At 47.5% G+C, this 20,087-nt stretch overlaps 2 protein-coding genes across 3 annotated transcripts; both read right to left on the reverse strand.

The window, feature by feature from the left end:
• Nucleotides 1-392: 392 nt before the first annotated feature.
• LOC122019972 (40S ribosomal protein S25-like) lies at nucleotides 393-15,414 on the reverse strand. Of its 2 annotated transcripts, XM_042577640.1 has the most exons (5): nucleotides 15,332-15,414; nucleotides 15,149-15,223; nucleotides 14,907-15,041; nucleotides 13,218-13,379; nucleotides 393-479 (listed from the first exon to the last, which is right to left on the reverse strand). In XM_042577640.1, exons 1-4 carry the CDS (start codon nucleotides 15,332-15,334, stop codon nucleotides 13,266-13,268), a joined length of 327 nt encoding a protein of 108 aa, XP_042433574.1. In that variant the 5' UTR covers nucleotides 15,335-15,414; the 3' UTR covers nucleotides 393-479; nucleotides 13,218-13,265. The 2 variants fall into 2 exon arrangements, with proteins under 2 accessions (XP_042433574.1, XP_042433573.1); XM_042577639.1 differs by lacking the exon at nucleotides 393-479 and having other exon boundaries at nucleotides 13,111-13,379.
• Nucleotides 15,415-16,047: 633 nt separating this feature from the next.
• On the reverse strand, nucleotides 16,048-19,580 carry LOC122019971 (rho GTPase-activating protein 5-like). Its single transcript, XM_042577638.1, has 5 exons — nucleotides 18,641-19,580; nucleotides 17,577-17,697; nucleotides 17,381-17,500; nucleotides 16,939-17,169; nucleotides 16,048-16,855 (listed from the first exon to the last, which is right to left on the reverse strand). The coding sequence occupies exons 1-5, from the start codon at nucleotides 19,114-19,116 to the stop codon at nucleotides 16,280-16,282; spliced, it is 1,524 nt and encodes a 507-aa protein (XP_042433572.1). The 5' UTR covers nucleotides 19,117-19,580; the 3' UTR covers nucleotides 16,048-16,279.
• Between the last annotated feature and the right edge of the window lie 507 nt (nucleotides 19,581-20,087).

Below are 20,087 nucleotides of genomic sequence, written 5' to 3' on the forward strand. Positions count from 1 at the left end.
TCAAGGTTGACCGGATGTTGGTTTGGGAGGTTTGGGACTTGGTTTTGGACAAAAATCAAGTGCTGGATCGATCAGTGGATCGATCCAGGCTCTGGCATGCGAGGAGCTTCCAAGGGCGACCGTGGCATGCGAGGCCTGCGCAGGGGTGAGGTTCATCATGTGCATGGACTGCAGAGGCAGTTGCAAGGTGTTGGACGAGGAACAGAAGAAGATGGCGAAATGCAAAGAGTGCAATGAGAATGGCCTTATCCATTGCCCAATCTGCTGCTGACCGTCATCCTCTGCAAGTTTTAATTGTGTTGATGAAAGATAAAAAAAAATGTTTGTATTATTTGTGTTCACCCTGATCGATAGTTGAGACATTAAAGACTCTGAAGGAACGACACCAGAAATTAACTATGAATAACATAAGTTTTCATCCTGAAACATTAGCATCATTGTTAAGGGATCAACAGAATGTAAAAAGACTTATAAAATATCTGATGGCACAATGAAAAGAGTTCTAGTAAAATGAGAAGACATTGATCCTGTCCTGAAGCTGAGTAGATAGCCACCGGAAAATAACGCTGAGGTGGGTCTTCGTCTGCGGTGAAGGTGCTCCGCTCCTGCAATCACAAGTCGTTAGTGCCAAGCCGGGAAAAGGTTCCCGGCGACGGTCCTCCAACGGTCAAGTCACACAACAGCAGAAGGAGAAAATAGAGCAAGTAAAGAAGTGAATAGTGGTGCCAAAAGACGTCTGCGCGCGTACCTCCGCGGATGGCCACCTCCCTCCTTATATAGAGCTTCGGTGGGCTGACTGCACACTTCCCGGGCAGACGCGCATTCCCAAATTTTCCCCAAAAGCTAACATCGAGAAAGGGTTTCTGACGTCTTACTATAACGGGGCAAACACATCCCTGTCAAGGCGGCGAAATCTTCTCCCGTACGATTTTCTGTCCATCAACGCCGTCAGCCGGCGGCATCGACTCTCAAAAGGATGTTGGCACGTATCCCCCGTCTGATTTGTCGGTCGTTAGTCTAGTTGAACTTCCCTTGATCGACCTGGCCATCCAATTCCCTAACCTCCTTCGAGTATATCTGAGCCGAGCGGCGTGAGTGCCTTTGGTCACAGTGCATTGTAGTTTCAACCAACTCTTCTTGAATTCTTTAGGCCGATCGGGTTGTATGCTCGGCCCAGCTTCAGCGAACTCTTCCAGCTGATCGCCGAACTCTTCCGGCTGACCGGCTTGTAGGGACTTCGGCTCTTGACTTTGACGACCACCTAAGCGTTGAACTTCCCTGGAGGTGGGCCCTCCTGGATTATCACCGGATCACATGCCTCCCCTTTAAGTCTAGTCGAAGGAGGTTGTAAGTCCGACTGACTGGACAAAATGTTGCGAAGATGTGATTTCCTGTGAGTGTGTCGGTCAACTATGCCGGTCGGCCCACCTTCACCGAACTCTTTCTTTTTTTCCTTTCTTTTTTTTTTCGAAGGGGTGCTTCTGGCGAGCTGGTCGGCCGGCATGCAGGATTGTCTATCCACAAGCTTTCTATCCTTGCTCGGTTGGCTCCTAGAGTCGTTGCCAGGGCGCTCTTCGCAAAATCTCTTGGAACCCGCACCAACCCGAGGCATTGATGTGAAGCACGCTTCCTTAATTACTTTGACAATCGCCTTATCGATGCACGCCACGCGTCGCCTCCTGTCGACGCACGTTTGAAGTGACAAGCTGGGATGTGACCTTTGTTGGTGCAATATCCCTCAGGTTAAGGTTGACCTGGGTAACCAAGCTGAGTCTTGGTTTGGGTTTAGATGTTTGACAATAAGATATTGATTGAAGAAGAGTCAAGTAGGTCAAGGTTGATTGGATACTTGACTGGGAAGTCCTAACTGGGATGTTAGGCAAAATGAAAGACCTAGTGAGTGAAGCTAGGCAGTATGAAAGTCCTGGTGAGTGAAGCCAGGCAGAAGAAAAGTCCTGGTGAGTGAAGCCAGGCAGAAGGAAGTCCTAGTGAGTGAAGCTAGGCAGATGGAAATCCTGGTGAGTGAAGCCAGGTGAAAGTCCTAGTGAGTGAAGCTAGGCAGATGGAAAACCCTAGTGAGTGAAGCTAGGTGAAAGTCCCGGTGAGTGAAGCCGAGCAAGGAAAATCCGGATGGATCAAGGATGATCGGACATCAGGTGTTTGGGAAGTCCAAGTAGGTCAAAGGATGGATACTTGGCATGAAAGAAAAGTCCAAGTAGGTCGAAGGATTGATACTTTGCACAGAGAAAAGTCCAAGTGGGTCAAAGGATTGACCGGACACTTGGTAAGGGAGTAGCGGTCAAGGGTGACTAGATGCTAGGCATGACATACCAACAGTTGACCGGATGTTGGTTTGGGAGGTTTGGGACTTGGTTTTGGACAAAATCAAGTCTTTGGATCGATCGATGGATCGACCAGATCGATCGGTGGATCGATCCGGATGTCCCACGAGCCAGAGCCTGGATCGATCCGTGGATCGATCGAGAGGTCAATCGATCGATGGATCGATTGACGCCGGCCGCCCGGATCGATCGGCGGATCGATCCACGGATCGATCCGGCGCTTATCTAGGCGCTGGATCGATCCGTGGATCGATCCAAAGCCTCCCCGATCGATTGGGAATATTCGAATCGATCGGGATCCGACCGTTGACGTCGTTTATAGCTGCAGGCGTGTGATGGCTGCGGTAATCTCTTCACGATTTCATCTCAGATCTTCGCCAGCTCCTCCACAGCACTCTCAAAGCTCGTGATCGCCAGTTCTTGAAGGTTCTTGGAAGCTCTCCAAGTCAAGAGGCGGATCAAAGGCAAGAAGAGAAGCTAGGGTTAGGGTTTTCTGCATTCATTGTAAGCTTTGTGCTTGTATTTTGTTTCCCTTTCCTTCTTCTTGTACCGAGAGTCTTGTAGGGCTTCTCTGCCCTCGGTAGTTACCGAAAAGGAGTGTTTCATAGTGGAGGGTGCGTGCGTGGTGTGGATCCTTGGATTAGTCACCTCCTTTGGAGGTGAATACCAAGTAAAATCCTAGTGTTAGTGTGGGTGTATTTGTTTCTGTATTTTCCGCTGCACATTCTTGAAGAAACAATCAACGCCAAGCAACGCCGAGCAACGAGCGAACGCGACGAGCTATTCACCCCCCCCCCCTCTAGCTACTTTTGGTCCTAACAACCTTTGGGTTATTTGAATTTTAACGTCCAGATCTGCCTCTAGGTGTTCGCGTTGTCGATGGGACAGCTAGGCGAGGTCTCTTGATGTTTATAAGCTCGTCGCCGCCGCCTTCCTTCTTCCGTGCTTTCGTTTCTGGCGACTTCATCCGTGTTCTTTAGATATTTCCCCCGTGTTCTCCGACGAATCCTTCGTGCTCTCCGGCGCATCCTTCGTGTTCTCCAGCAAATCCCTCTGCTTCCCTTGTTGTTCCCATCTCGGGTGAATCTATTGCCTTTTTCTGTAGCTCCTTACTGCTTTGTCTTCTTCAATTTTCCGGCGAGCCCCTTCTTTTGCCCCTGCCCCCTTTTTCTTTTTGCACTTCTTCCTGACTCCTCTTGTTTCCTTCCTTCTGCCATGGCCGGTGCATCACAGCCTTCGTCTTCTGCCTCGGGCCCTTGGTACGATACTATGGAGTCCCGGTTCGACGAGGATGATGCTGGAACCCTAGCCAATACCTTTGAACTCCCTCCCGGCTACGAGATCCATGTCCCGCTAGCCACCGATCGGCCTTCCGCTCCGCCGACCGGCTGTGTCTGCTTCTTCCGCGACCAATTTGCTACCGGTCTGCAGCTTCCTCTTCATCCCTTCATCCTTGATGTTTGTAAATACTTCGGTCTATCCCTTTCTCAGCTAGTCCCGAATTCCTTTCACCTTTTGTGCTGGGTAATTATCTCATTCCGCTTACATCGCATCCCCTTAACCCCTTCGAATTTTCACTTTTTTTTATTACCCCAAGCTGTCCGATTAATCGGGCACCTTCCTCTTGCAAGCTCGACCGAGCTTCGTCTTTTTTGACAGGATGCCTTCCTCCAATAAGCATTGGAGAGAATACTTCTCTTTTGTCCACTTCCCTGACCGGCTCTCCTTCCAAACCACTTGGCAACTTTCGCTGGGGCCTCAACCTTCGCTGTCTCGCTACAAGAACACTCCTGCCTACTTACTTGCTGCATCCATGCTAGCTGGCCAGAAGTTCAACATTCACAAGCTGCTGGAGGAAGGAGTCTTGGCACTGTTTGGCCTTAGTCCGATCAGCCTAGACGAGCCAATCAACCTAGGTACACCATTAATTTACCTCTTTTCTCTTTATCTAACTGATTTCTTTCTTTATTTTACAGTCGACATCATGATGCGAGCGCGCTTGGTCAGGCAATCGAAGCTTACCACTGCCGATGTTGACCAGGTAGTGGTTGAAGTCTTGGTCGAACGGGGGTTTCAGCCGAAAGATCTCCCCAGACCGATACTGCCCGAGCAGGGGCCTACTCAGGAGGCCGGTGGGGAGTCGAACCTGATGTTAGTTGGAGCAGCAGCAGCAGGAGCGTCGATCGCGGAGCTTTCGGCGGATCAGCTAGCTCCAGAAGAGGGCTCGCAATCGGAAGCGCCACTTGGGAATACACGCAAGAGGCGTCGAGCAGAGAAAGCTGCTCGCTCCGCGTCTTCAGTAGTGAGGGTCGCCGATCAGACTGGCGCTTCCGGCCAGATATTGTCGGAGGCCGCCATCTCTTCTGATCGGACACCTTCCGACCCTCTCATCGCCTCTCCCGCCGCTAGTCTGTCGCCACTATCGGCTCAGGGTCGTATCCTAAGGTCAAGCATCAACCCCGTACCCTCTTCTTCCCGCGCGGGTCGATCAGCCTCTTCCCATTCGGCCACGACTCGCCGGAGACACGTCACAGCCACCCTCCACCTTCCTACCGAAGATCTTTCCGTGCCGGGAGGCTCGGCCGATCAGACTGAACACCGGATCATCATTAGAGGCCATTTGGCCGAGATATGGGCAGATGCGCGCGCCCGGGCAGCGGTTGCGCCTCCGGGTGTATTAGCGAACAGCTACACTAGGCAGATTATCGGCGTGAGTTTTTCTTTTAGCTTCCATACCGATTAATTTGGTCTTGTTTCTAATCCCCTTCCAATCATGACTTTCGCAGTTTTGGGTGGATGGCCTGGCTATGAGCTAGAGGCTCGCCATTGTGGAGGATGAGCTGAAACGGATGAAGGAAACCCCCGGCCAGTCTGGTACCACTGATGGTCTAAACAACACTCAGGTGGCTCAGCTGCAGGTTGACTTGGCCAAGAGTGAAGAGTTGTTGGCCGTTGAACGGGGTAAGAGCGCCGAGCAGGTCGGGTATATTGACCGACTCAAGAGAGAGATCTCCACCTTCGAGGGCAAAATCACTCTGGCCACCAACCGCAAGCAAAGGGCTATTGAGGATCTGGAGTGAAAAATGTGGAAGCCCGGGCTCTTGAGCAGAAGTTAAAGCAGACAGAAGACAAGTTGAAAAATGTCGAAGGTTTGCTAGTGTCCGAGCGACAAGCCCGCGAGTTCGAAGAAGCCACTTTAAGAAGCCAGGTATCCGACAAGGACGCCGATCTTGTGGTGGTTAAGGTAGATCTGGAGAGCGCCCATAAAGAAAGCGAGCCTAGCCGATTCGAAGAGATGAAGTTGGCTTACATCCGGTCCGACACCTTCGTGGATAAGTTCGTTGCCCGAGTTCTCCGACTCTTTGGCTGCGCCGTGGACAACATTTTTGATCAGCTCAAGAAAAAGTGGCACCTACCTGCCGATCTGCCCGGCTCTACGATTGATCACGACCAGCTCAATGACTCTATCCCCGACGATGCCCTGGCTTATTTGGATTAAACCCTTGAAAGTGTTTATTTTTGCTCGGTTGACTAAGTGATCTTTTGAACTGTACTTGTCTGCCACTGTGTGTACCCGGTTGGCATAAACTTTTAAGGCGTAATTTGATCTTGTCTTATCTTTGACGATTTTCTTCGATATTTCGATGGTCTTTGAATATGGTTGGACTATCGTCTTGTCCTTACTTGTAGATCGATCATACGAGGGCATGCTTTACGCTGCTCGACCGTCAATGACGCGAAGGTTTAAGGTCACCGCTCGACTGTCGATGACGCGAGGGTTTAAGGTCGCCGCTCGACCGTCGATGACGCGAAGGTTTAAGGTCGTCGCTCGACCGTCGATGACGCGAGGGTTTAAGGTCGTCGTTCGACCGTTGATGACGTGAGGGTTTAAGGTCGCCGCTCGACTGTAGATGACACGAGGGTTTAAGGTCGTCGCTCGACCGTCGATGACGCGAGGGTTTAAGGTCGTCGCTCGACCGTCGATGACGAGAGGGTTTAAGGTCGTCGCTCGACCGTCGATAACGCGAGGGTTTAAGGTCGTCGCTCGACCATCGATGACGCGAGGGTTTAAGGTCGCCGCTCGACTATCGGTGACGCGCTCGATAAAAAATGCACTAGGGGAATCGAATTATCTTGTTTTCTTCCTACGTTCGACAAGAATACATACATGCCCGGGTACATGAATTCATTTACGCACCTCTCATCCAGCTCTGTAAGGTTGGAGGTGGTTAGCGCTTCATGGTCGATCCAGCCTTCTTCCTTCCGCATCTTCTAAATGGTAGGCGCCCGATTGTAGCCTCTCCACGACTTTGTACAGGCCTGCCCATGGGGCCTCCAACTTCCTGACGTCACCGACCGGCTTAACCCTTTTCCAAACTAGATTGCCCACCTGAAAGGATCTGGGGATTACTAGTCGATTATAATTTTGTCGCATTCTCTGTCGGTATGCTGCAAGCCAAGCAGCCGCCTTGCTGCGAGTTTCATCGATCATATCGAGTTCTATCCGTCTCCTTTCGTCATTTCCCTCGCCATAATGCACCACCCGATCGGACTCGACGCCAATTTCTACGAGGACAATAGCTTCCCCTCCATACACCAGATGGAAAGGAGTAAAGCCGGTTACTTCTTTGGGGGTCATTCGGATCGCCCATAATACGCTAGGCAGCTCGTCCACCCAACTACCTCCCAGATGATCGAGCTGCACACTTAGTATTCGGAGGACTTCCCTGTTGGTGACCTCAGCCTGTCCATTACTCTGGGGGTAGGCCACGGAGGTAAAAGCTTGTTGTATGCTGTAACCATAATATCATTCCTTTAACTCCTGTCCTGTGAACTGTCTTCCGTTGTCCGAGACGAGCCGGCGAGGAATGCCGAATCGGCATATGATATTCTGCCATATGAACTTCTTGACCATACTTTCTGTTATCCTTGCTAGCAGCTCGGCTTCCACCCACTTTGAGAAATAATCCACCGCTACGAGCAGGAATTTTCTTTGGCCGGTTGCCATAGGAAAAGGGCCGACTATGTCCATCCCCCATTGGTCAAACGGGCATGCGACTGTGGACGTTTTTATTTCGGTGGTCGGTCTGTGTGTCAAATTGTGATACTTTTGACAGGACAAACAGGTGGCCACCATGCGGCTCGCATCCTCTTGGAGAGTCGGCTAGAAATATCCTGCCAGAATAATCTTCCTCGCCGGTGATCGTCCGTCCGGATGTCCCCCGCAAGAACATTGATGCACTTCTCGAAGGATGTATTCAGCATCTTTAGCATCCACGCACTTGAGCAGGGGCGCGAGAACGCCTTTTTATATAACTACTCACCCACTAATGTGAATCGAGCGGCTAGCCTCCGAAGAGTTCGATCGGCCTCTCGGCTCCCTAGATGACTCTTCGACTGGAGGAATTCAATGATGGGCGTCCGCCAATCTTTCGAAAGTAGTATCCCTCCCGTTCGGTCAACATGAGCCACCAGGGAGACCTGTTTGATTGGGCCACTGGCGACGACCGGAATCACTGCGCTGGCGAGCTTAGCTAGCTCGTCTGCTACTTGGTTCTCTGACCGGGGAATCTTCTATATAACAACCTCCTGGAAACTCCCCTTGAGCCTTTCGAAGGTCTTCGCGTATAACCTGAGTCGCGCGCTATTGATCTCGAACATTCCGTTTAGCTGCTGGGTCGCTAACTGTGAGTCTGAGTGTAGGAGTACCTTGGTGGCACCGACATGTCGAGCAGCTTACAGACCGGCTATGAGCGCTTCATACTCAACTTCGTTGTTGGTGGCTCGGTAGTCCAGCCGAATGGATAACTGCATCCGATCTTCTCTTGGAGATATGAGTAATATGTCAATTCCGCTCCCCTGACGAGTTGACAATCCATCCACGTATATCCTCCATGCGGTTTCTGGCTCAGGACTTTGCACTTCCATGACGAAGTCCGCCAGTGCTTGTGCTTTTATGGCCGATCGAGGTTGACACTGGATATCAAACTCACTGAGCTTAGTAGTCCACTTGATTAGCTGACCTGATGCCTCAGGATTGAGCAGTACTCGGCCCAAGGCGCTGTTGGTCATTACAATTATAGAGTGGGCTAAGAAATAAGGTCGGAGCCTTCAGATGGCCAGAACTAATGCATAAGCGAGCTTTTTGTGACTAGTGTAACGCAACTCGGCATCTTTTAATATGTGGCTCAAAAAGTACACTGGTTGCTGTATTCCTTCCTCTTGCTTGACTAATGCCGATCCGATCGCATACTCGGTGGATGATAAATAAATCCAGAGAGGCTCTCCTACGATCGGCTTGGCTAAAATAGTCAAGGAGCTGAGATATTACTTGAGTTCTTCAAAAGCCCGGTCACAGCCTTCGTCCCATTGGAACTTGGTTGCTCGCCGCATAATTTTGAAGAACTGCAGGCTCCGATCGGATGATTTGGAGATAAATCTTGACAAGGCTGTGATCCTTCCGGTCAGCCTCTGCACCTCTTTTAAATTGCGAGGCGGGGGCATGTCTTGGAGTACTTTTACTTTGCCCTGGTTCGCTTCGATCCCTCGCTCGGTGACGATGTAGCCCAAGAAATGTCCGTCTTTAGCGCTGAACAGACACTCGGCCGGGTTGAGTTTGATCACGTAATGTCTCAGAGTCTGGCAAGTTTCTTCTACATCTGCACATAGGTCGACAGATTAGAGGGACTTAATGAGGATGTCGTCGACGTATACCTCAAGATTTCGCCCGATCTGTTACCTGAACACTTTATTCATCATCCGCTGATAAGTGGCGCCGGCGTTCTTTAACCCGAACGGCATGACCCTATAGCAGAACGTTCCGTTGACCGTAACGAAGCTGACTTTTTCTTTTTCCTCGCGCGTGAGAGGTACCTGATGATAGCCCTGATAGGCGTCGAGCATGTATATCAGCTCGTACCCGGCTGTCGAGTCCACCATCTGATCGATCCGCGGTAAGGGGCAGGAGTCCTTGGGGCATGCCCTGTTCAAATCTCTAAAGTCAATACACACTCGCCATTTATTACCTAGCTTGGAGACCAGTGCAACGTTGGCAAGCCAAGCAGGAAACTGGATCTCCCTGATGTGTCCGGCTTCTAGCAGCTTGTCAACTTCGGCCCGGATGATCAGATCTTGCTCGGTGTTGAAATCGCGCTTCCTTTGTTTGACGGGTCGAGCGTATGGCCGGACATGTAGTTCATGCTGCGCCACGCTTGGGTCGACTCCAGGCAGCTCGTGGGTTGACCAGGTGAATACGTTATGGTTCCTTCGAAGGCAGGCGACCAGCTCCTCCTTCTGCTGGTCCGACAGGTCGGATGTTATGAAAGTAGTGGCCTCCGGCCGGCTTGGGTGTATCTGCACTTCCTCCTTGTTATCGTATGTCAGCGGGGGAGGCTTCTCTCGGATGGTATTTACCTCCAACCGGGGATATTTCCTGGCTACTTTAGCTTCCGCCTTGACCATTTCAACGTAACAATGTCGGGCCGCCCCTTGGTCTCCTCTGACCTCGCCCGCCAGGTTCACCACAGGGAATTTGATCTTTTGGTGATAGGTGGATACTACCGCCTGGAATTCGTTGAAGGCTGTCCGGCCCAGTATTACGTTGTATGCCGAGGACGCATCAACTACGATGAAATTCGTGGTGCGTGTCCTAACCAAAGGCTCTACTCCAAGTGAGATGGCTAGCCTTGCTTGCCCGATCGGCAAGACTTCATTGCCCGTGAAGCCATATAGCGAGTCGCCATGGGTTGGAGTTCGGGCCGATCAATTTGTAATAAATCAAATGCTTGTTTAAAAATGATATTTACCAAGCTTCCCGTGTCGACAAAAGTCCGGCGAACGGTGTAGTTGGCGATCACCGCCTTGATGATTAGCGCGTCATCATGAGGAACCTCCACTCCCTCCAAGTCTTTTGGGCCAAAACTGATCTCTGGCTCTTCTGCCTTCTCCTTGCTGCATCCCACTGCGTGAATGGATAACTGCCGAGCATGACTCTTTCTGGCTCGGTTGGAGTCCCCTCCAGTCGGGTCGCTTGAGATCATTCCAATCTCTCCGCGGGAAGTGTTTCTTCTGTTTTCTTCTTCTCGCGTAGGATGTCTGTTCTGCTCGGCAGAAACTCGAGCGGGGCTTCGGTCTCGCGGATGATGCTCCTGCCGTTCGCGCATCCTCTGACCACTGGCTCTCTGATCGGTCTTGCGCTCGGGATGCTGATTCAGAGTAGGGGACCGATGTCGATATTCCTTGGGCTTGGGCTGGTGAACCATGGGGTCACCACGACATTCCCAGGTGTTGTGTGTTCCCGACTGGTGGAACTTACAGAACATTGGTGTCCATTTTTTGCCCTTCCTCTGTTGATTAATCTCCAAGTGCACCACATTCGTCCCTTGCTCGGGGTACTGTGGCGCCCCTGCGGCTCGGGGCCCTCTTGGGGGCTGATGGCAGCTCGGTACTCTCCGTTCGGACGGCACGTGGGGCTCGGTGGGCGTTTCTTTTCTGCGGGCCGCCTGTGCTTCCTCCACATTGATATATTCCGTGGCCTTTTTTTGTAGATGAGCGAAATCTTGTGGCGGTCTACAGATGAGTAACCTAAAAAACTCGCCTTCCACCAGTCCCTGGGTGAAAGCATTCACCAGTATGTCCGAGGAGACTGCGGGTATGTCCATCGCAACTTGGTTAAAGCGCTGGATGTAGGCGCTGAGCGTTTCTCGCTGGCCTTGCTTCAGGGAGAACAAGTTGACACTTGTCTTCTGGTGTTGGCGGCTGCTCGCAAAATGGTGCAGGAAAGCCGTTCGAAAATCTTTGAAGCTACGGCTGGACCCCGCTCGGTAGCGGGGGTGAACCATCACGGTGTCGGTCCCGATAAGGTTGTCAAGAAGACCCTGCACTTAACCCCATTAGTGTATTGGTGCAGTGTAGCCGCATTGTCGAACTTGACCAAGTGGTCGTCTGGATCGGTGCTCCCATTGTATTCTCTGATTGCCAACGGAGTGTAGTGTCGGAGTAAGGGATCCTCCATGATTCCTCTTGAGAATTGATCATTGATCCTCTCAGGCGAATCCTCCTCCCGCGGCGCTTTTCCCTTCCTAGCATCCCTTTCGGGCGCCTCATCTAACGAGGAGCCCCTGTCTCGGCGAGCTCGACCTCCTTCCTCCGAGGGTGTCCGGAACAGGGCTCGGTGAAAGGGGATCAGCGCGTTGGGCGCTGGTCCGAACGTGTCTGACTTTTTGCGAATTTCCTGGTCGGCCACAGGCTCCGCTTCACGGCCCGGATCTCTGGGCTGGCCAGATCCTGAGATAGCTGGCTCTTGCGCTGGGCATTCGGCCAAGACTCGTTGTTGTTGATCCATCGCCCTTGCCACTCCGGCTTAAATCAGCTTTTCCAATTCTTTTGTCGTCAGCGTTACGAGCATAGGTCGTCCGACTTCTTCCATCTTCTGATTCTGGGTTCAGGTTGCAATTCCCACAGACAGCGCCAATTTGATCTTACCCTGAAGCTGAGTAGATGGCCACCGTGAAATAACGCTGAGGTGGGTCTTCGTCTGCGGTGAAGGTACTCCGCTCCTGCAATCACAAGTCGTTAGTGTCAAGCCGGGAAGGGGTTCCCGGCGACGACCCTCCGACGGTCAAGTCACACAACAGCAGAAGGAGAAAATAGAGCAAGTAAAGAAGTGAATAGTGGTGCCAAAAGACGTCTGCGCGCATACCTCCGCGGATGGCCACCTCCCTCCTTATATAGAGCTTCTGCACACTTCCCGGGCAGACGCGCATTCCCAAACTTTCCCCAAAACCTAACATCGAGAAAGGGTCCCTGACATCTTACTATAACGGGGCGAACGCATCCTTGTCAAGGCGGCGAAATCTTCTCCCGTACGATTTTCTGTCCATCAACGTCGTCAGCCGGCGGCATCGACTCTCAAAAGGATGTTGTCACGTATCCCCCGTCTGATTTGTCGGCCGTTAGTCTGGTTGAACTTCCCTTGATCGACCTGGCCGTCTAATTCCCTAACCTCCTTTGAGTATATCTGAGCCGAGCGACGTGAGTGCCTTTGGTCACAGTGCGTTGTAGGCTCAACCAACCCTTCTTGAATTCTTTAGGCCGATCGGGTTGTAAGCTCGGCCCACCTTCAGCGAACTCTTCCGGCGGCCGATCGCCGAACTCTTCCGACCGACCGGCTTGTAGGGACTTCGGCTCTTGATTTTGACGACCACCTAAGCGTTGAACTTCCTTGGAGGTGGGCCCTCCTGGATTATCACCGGATCCTGCGAGGGATCAGGAAGACGTTCGAGAACTGCAACGCCGTCAGGTCCACCTTAGAGTCTCATCGTGTTCAGATCGAGGAGCGGGACATCTCGATGGACTCAGGGTACAGAGAGGAGCTGCGGTCGCTGATGGGCTTGAAAGAAGTAAGCATTCCGGTCGTTTTCGTGAAGGGAAGGCTCATCGGTGGCGCGGAGGAAGTGCTGAAGTTGGAGGAGGAAGGGAAGCTGGGGCCGTTGTTGGAGGAGCTTCCGAGGGCGACCGTGGCATGCGAGGCCTGCGCAGGGGTGAGGTTCGTCATGTGCATGGACTGCAGAGGCAGTTGCAAGGTGTTGGACGAGGAGCAGAAGAAGATTGCGAAATGCAAAGAGTGCAATGAGAATGGCCTTATCCATTGCCCCATCTGCTGCTGACCGTCATCCTCTGCAAGTTTTAATTGTGTTGATGAAAGATAAAAAAAAATGTTTGTATTATTTGTGTTCACGCTGATCGATAGTTGAGACATTAAAAACTCTGAAGGAACGACACCAGAATTTAACTATGAATAACATAAGTTTTCATCCTGAAACATTAGCATCATTGTTAAGGGATCAACAGAATGTAAAAAGACTTATAAAATATCTGATGGCACAATGAAAAGAGTTCTAGTAAAATGAGAAGACATAATTCTCAAGTGTTGGTGGCTCTAGTGTAGATTTGTTGGCTTGCGTGAGCAGATACAATCCTGATAGCTCCCCTTGTCATCAGATCCTTTATCGCCCTCCGTGCGAGTGAACCATTAATCTGAAGACAAATAAGACCTGTCTCAGTCTTATGAACAGGAATTCGACTATTTGTAGCCTACCAGTGCTTAGGATTTAGAATCAAATTGAAGGTAGCATGAGCTAAATTGACAGTCTACATATGAATGTCCAGGCATCAATAACACAATTAAAAAAAATCATTTAGCTTACAAGTAATCAGTTAATTATGTTCAACCCATATGAAAAGCGCATACTAGCAACCAACTATGATGAAGGTAAACAGATTTTAATTTAAACATTCTAATAGTGTATATCAATTTTTATATAATATTTCTAAAATTTTAAATATATCAATTATCCTAAAATTTCCATTATCTTTAAAATTTTTTTATTATTTTCTTTACTCCCTCCCACTTTTTTTTATTATTTTCTCTCTCTCTATGTAATATTATTACTTTTAGTTATCCAATTCAGATCAACCTTTTTGTTCATTACCTGATTCATTTCTTTTATTTTTTTCTCTCTCAAATTAAATAATATTTTAATATTTAGACAATGAATTTCATTTTCTAAATTTAAAGTAGTATTATTCAAGAAATCTAAATTTAAGTAATGGATAGGATAGCTAATGTAGATTTTTTATGTAAAATGTAAATTTTAAAATAAATTCTGCGTTTAGGAAAAATGATGTAGATGCTCTAACAGTTATCACCATGCATACACACTAAGTCATTAATTTGAAATTAAGGGAAGAAACGAACTGAGCATATCCGCATAAAAGAAAATACTGCACTGAAGCTTGTCAAAAGTATAGTTTCTTTGTCAAAGCAAAAGATTAATGTTCCAGCTACACAACATTATGTTTCCCAATGAAATTTTCATGTTTTCAGGACTGGATGTGGAACAAGGCTGATCGCATGACAATCAAGTGGCATAACCTGGCACGGCTCTAAGTGACACTACACTAACACATACAATTAAACACGCTAATGAACAAAATTAACTTTAAAAAATTACCAACTTTTCATATGATACATATTAAATCTTGAATGACTAACTTCCTCCCACAAAAAACTACTTTTTAGAAACTATTAACCCATCTGATAATTATACTGACACAAAATGATGTGATTCAGAGTAACACAGTATGAATTTGCTTGGTTTGAGCCAAAAGAAATCAGTTTTATCAAAGCACCAATATGATCGTGAAACAAATAATGTAGTGATGAACAAAGCTAAAGGATTAATTCTTAAGTCCAGGCACTGTTGACAGCAGTACCAGAAATCTAGGTTCCAATCCAACCGGAGAAAGGCACTTAATGAATTGATTTGCAACAGAACTAAATAACAACTCAACTAGGCAATTCCTTTCCTCTCTCCTCATTAGCTCAAGAGAATATAACCAACATAAACAAAATGCAACGAACAAAGAAGCCCCTTTTGTCGTGTTAAATAACAGACTGCATTGTAGAAAAAGGTAAGCTTACAGCAATCGACCAAGGAGCAACAATTTACTTTGACCGAAAATGTTATAGAATTCCGATCCAAAGAAGCGAGGTTCTCTTACCCTCAATCTCTCAGATAGCACGGAAGGGGTGATCTGCTTGTATTTGGGAACTTCGGAGAGCATCTTATCATAGGTCGCCTGGTCAAAGAGGACTGCATTGTTCACCTTTTCCTTCTGCTTTCCCTTGCTCCACTTCTGCAATACGAACCCAGGGCAAATTAACCACCATAAAAGATTTTTTTTTTTGAAAAAGAAAATCGTAAGGAAACTACTAACTGTAAAAATAACAAGGGGTCTCGCACCTTCTTCTTCTGCTTGCCGCCGCCAGATTTCGCTGGCTTCGACGACGGAGGCGGGGCTTTATCCTTCTTCGGCGCCTGTTTAGTTAACGAAATGGTCCTTAAGCAAATCCAATTACCAGAAACATCAAGGAAGAATAAGAAGAACAAAAAAAAATTGGGACGCTAAGATCGATTTACGCTTACCATTGTTCTTGATTAGTGGCAGAGGATGAAAGGCGCGCGAGGCTTGAGGAGGAGGACGCGACTTTGCGGCTCGGGGGATGGAATTAAAAAGGCAAGGATTAGGGTTTCTGGGATTATTTGGGCTATCAAGCCCAGCCCAGCCCAGCCCAGCCCAGGCCAGGCCAGGCCAGACCCACCATGTCACGTCTCATAATTTGGATCGAATAGTGCCATTATCTTGTGCCACAAAATTAAAATCAGCCCAATAACTTTTTTTAATTCAATTTGATCAAAATTATTATATATAAATATAAAAATATTTTTTTACTATATGAAAATGATAATCCTTTTGATATTTGCACTTTTTACCTTGATTTTTTTTTTAATAAAAAGAGTATTTTGTTTTTTAATTTAGACATCCAGTTCTCCGAATTGATAAATTCTCATGCATAAATGTTTTCAAAATGCACATATGAGTCCTAGCAGACAGTCCAATATTACAAGTGATTTATGTCCTGCTAGGGGTTCAAACCTACCTCTTACCATAGCTCTTGAATCTTCTTGATCGTGCCATTTGCTTTCTTAACACTCTTATCCAATTAATGTCATCGCCATTCTACGGAGTTGTTGCATATATTATCACTTTAATCCTAGCTATCAACTCCATGAATTCAACTGATACAACACGATGTCATCGAGCAAAATAATAATATGAATAATAAAAATTCAGAAGAATATTTTGAACTCGATTCGACACAAAGCCAACATAAAATTAATGACCAAAACAAAGTAGCAATCTCATATCTTGCTAAAACTCGATGACGACGAGAGAATAAACACTCATCTTCCCCCCAAACTTTGAAGTCATCAGACATCAGAAATAGTAAGAAACACAATACACACACACAGCAATTCATCACACACCTACTATCAAATCACAAGTTAGAGATCCCAAAAGGTAACTGATTTTCACCTCCATGCCTCTATGCGCTCCACCTTCGAGTTTATACGACTCACGACGATGGCGCTCGTCCCCTTCGACTTCTCTGATGGCCACGAAGCTCTGCTGGTCGATTGCCCTTTTGCCTTTCTTCCTTTGATCCTGTGATTGTGACTGTTACATCGGCTAGCCTTTCTCCAATGTGAACTTGCATGAAGTGTGCCAGTTACATTGGCACACAATTCTTGTTCGCAACACGAACCACCGGGTTGTGTGGGATTCAATGCCATCGCTTTGGTTTTAGTATCATTATGTGAAGTTTGAGGACTTTCAGCTGATTCATCTTCTGTTGGTTTTTCATCAGGAACTCGAGGAGTTTCGAAAGCTGGATCATCGACCGCATGCTCAGTCGCTTCCTTACTGCATGACTCGAGATGGAACGTAGGGCTCGTGTGACCATTCTCATCAGATGGACCATCTGCATTTGAAGGAGAAGCATCATCTAAACTCGGTTCTTGTCTCTCTTTCAGTGTCTTCAAGATTAGCATCCTCAAGAAGTTCATCACATGCACCGCGTGCATCAGCGCAGTCAAAGGATCTGCCATCTAGAATCGAAACAATGACATTATCGAAAACGATCATCCTTGCGGTGTAAGATGAAAGTAAAATGCATCCACCATCAGTTTACCTGAGTCATATTTGGAGCAAAAACCGTGGCAATGTTGCGCGCATTCATCTTGTTTATCTGTTCTTCTTGGACGACATCGACCATCAAATTGATTGCCCAATCCAGTAGAGCAGCCTCTGTTGGTGGTATCAATCTAGCAATTCGGGCACAATCTTCTTCGGTTTGGCATTGCATCACCTGCTCAGATGATAGTGAGTCCAGCAATCCAGTAGGAAGCTCTCTAAACCAGGCCTGTAGGAGCATCCAAGAAGTGGAAGCTCGGCATCAGATGAGACTAAATTCTCGAGGACTAACACATTTTTCAAAGAACATCCACAAACAAGTATCTATAGAATGATGGCTTCGAATAGTTAGATCGAAAAGAACTAACAGTTCAACGAATTATCTCCACAAGATTGAAGAAAAATTAACACGAAAGTGGGGATAAGGTTTAGGGGGGCACCTTTATTAAACCTGCTAAACAATGGACATCGACACCCTCTGGAACTATTCCATTATTTAGCTGGTCCCTGACAAACTCCTCTTGACTGTTCTCAGCATTAATTCTGAAGATTCCTTCAGCCTGTTCATTTTCATTAAAATCAAGGTTGAATCTGAAATTGTTACCTGAAGTTGCAGTTAAAAGATCAGTAGATTACCCGAAGGCCACCTTGCTCGTAGAGACGCCGTTGCATCAGCAAGAGGATGGTTGGAACACTATTGCCTCTCGCATCGTATGAACATTGCATGGATTCAGTAGAAACACCAAAGACAGTTGTACTGCAGTAGAATTTGAATAAAGAATTAGCAAGTAGAATGTGAAAATCTTGTTGTGCCATGAGGACTAGAAGCAAAGGAAATCACTGCAAAACTTTAAAGTCGATACGAATTAAGAAACTAACAATGTAAACATACTCCACCGATTGCAATTTAAATCCCATTCTGAACTAAAAAAAACTTTTCTGCAAGAGAATTGCACTAATTAAGTAATCCATTCTTCACCTTGCAGTTTACCTAGAGAAGGAGATAAGTACTTTCCCAAATGACCAAAGATTTCAAACCTTTGCATCACACGAATTACTCACAATTTACAAGTTTTGTTAAGTAGTCGTGACGGTGAGGACAAACATCGACATGTGCAACTGGATATTTGGACACGATTCTAAGGAAACGTCCCCACTGAAAATGATGAGATCAATGCCAACTATTTCGGTATGTTTGATCAAATCGGATAATCTGTAACTCTCACTTCTGGCACAATAGATATAGATGACCTATACAGATGATCTGTAATCTGTAAATTTCCTAATCCCTAAATGGTTTGATGTCAATCAGATGCATTTCCTACTGTGAAAGGCAAGTGTGTTAATGGATATCTGATAAAGACAACAAAATTTCACCAAAATCTCACTTAAAAGGATTGCAAAGTTTTCACTGAATGATTTGACCTGACAAACAGATCATAACCTTGAAAAAAATAAGTTCTGCAGTATGCAAACTTGCATCTAAAGATGAATCTGATTTTTAGATCATGTTTCTCCAAAGAAGATATAGGTTCTTCATTTCAGTTGAATTGTTGATGGTTAAGTGAACTAGTTACTAGTTTTTTTTTTCAAAAGGAAAAAAAAAAATCAACAAATCAACCAAAAGCTTTGATTTTAGAAAAAGGAAGAAGAAGAAGAAGAAGAAAAATATAAGAAAAAATGGAGAAATAAATTGAGACCTTGCGCTTGGGGCTCTGCGAGGAACTTCCGGCTCGAACTCGACGGGGAGGCCAAGGAATCCATGGAAGCGGTCGAAGGTGACGTGGGCAACGTGGCGCACTCCGGTGGGCCACCCAATCTCCATGGAGTTGAAATCCCCGCCGCCGGCGCCCTCCGTCTTGCAACCAAGCAGCGACTTTCGGAACACCGTCAAGAAGAACGCCAACACCGACAGCTGCTGCTCCTCCTCCTCCTCCTCCTCTTCTTCGACCTCCGTCCCTCCTCCCTCTCCTCCTCCGACTCCCCACCTCCTTCTCCTCCTCCCCCTTTTCGTCTCTATCTCGCCGCCGCCGCTGCCTCTTTCCTCCTCTCCCTCACACTCTTCGATCCCATTGCAAGGACTTAAAAGGCCGCTGGAGCCATCATTCGGGCCGCGAGAAAGGGGGCGACTTGGAGAGGAAGGGAAGTGGGAAGGGGACCGGAGTACTTCCGCCATGGCTTAGTATTACCGGAAGCAGCAGCAGAATAGAGAGGTGCTCGTGTGGGCCAAGTAATAATTGACGGATTACAACCAGAAAAAGGAAGGCGAGCCAAAGATTGATTTTTGAGAATAACAGTACGATAAAGATCTGATTTCTCAAACCAGGAACGAGAAAGATGGGATTTTTAGCACACGGCAACTTCTACTTCCACGGTTTCAGCTCGCAGAAAGGGATGGAGAGCTGGAGCTGGAGTTGGATTGAAGGAAGGATCTGAAGTGGTGGGACGTGCAAAATCATAGCACTACCTCGAATGCTGCTCCTCTCCTTCCTTTTCTAGGCTGGCTCCCGACTTAAAGCCTAAACTACTGAAGAAGAAAGCAAAAAAACAGACAAGAGGAAGAGAGGTAGATTTGGAGGTTCGGACTCTCTCTCATCTCGGAACTGCTCTGTTTTTTCTTTTCCTTTCGGATTAACAAATGAATTAGACTTAAAAAGGATGGAGTGAATTGGGCAAGCGGACAAGAAGGTACATGGAGTTACAGGAGGGTGAGAAGAAATGCTACGTGTTTTGACTTTAGAATTAGAATTGCATGAAGCAATTAATTCTCTCGATTCAGCCACCCGTTTGTCTCTCTTGTTTGTCTGTTAATTCGTCTCCACGGGCGGGATCAACCGATTATGACATGGATTCTTATAACATGGGCCGAGAGGTCGAGGGTCTGCAATAGCAAATGCGATAATATCAATATCTGTCCGTGCTAAACACCTGAGACCACCATATCATAGCCGGACCCGTATTCACCGTGATTTATTCCCTCTCATACTTGTGGGGCCGGGGTGAGGGGGCCGCTGGGTTGGCGGTTCCAACCTTTTGCAACTTGTTTGTCTGTTAATTCATTAAAATTGAAATTAAATTCTTAAATATTCAGTTTTGATGGTGAAATGATGAGCAGAAATAGGTCAGAATTTTGATTTTTGTTTTCTT

Source organism: Zingiber officinale, chromosome 9A, assembly GCF_018446385.1.
Source record: "Zingiber officinale cultivar Zhangliang chromosome 9A, Zo_v1.1, whole genome shotgun sequence".
Taxonomy (NCBI): domain Eukaryota; kingdom Viridiplantae; phylum Streptophyta; class Magnoliopsida; order Zingiberales; family Zingiberaceae; genus Zingiber; species Zingiber officinale.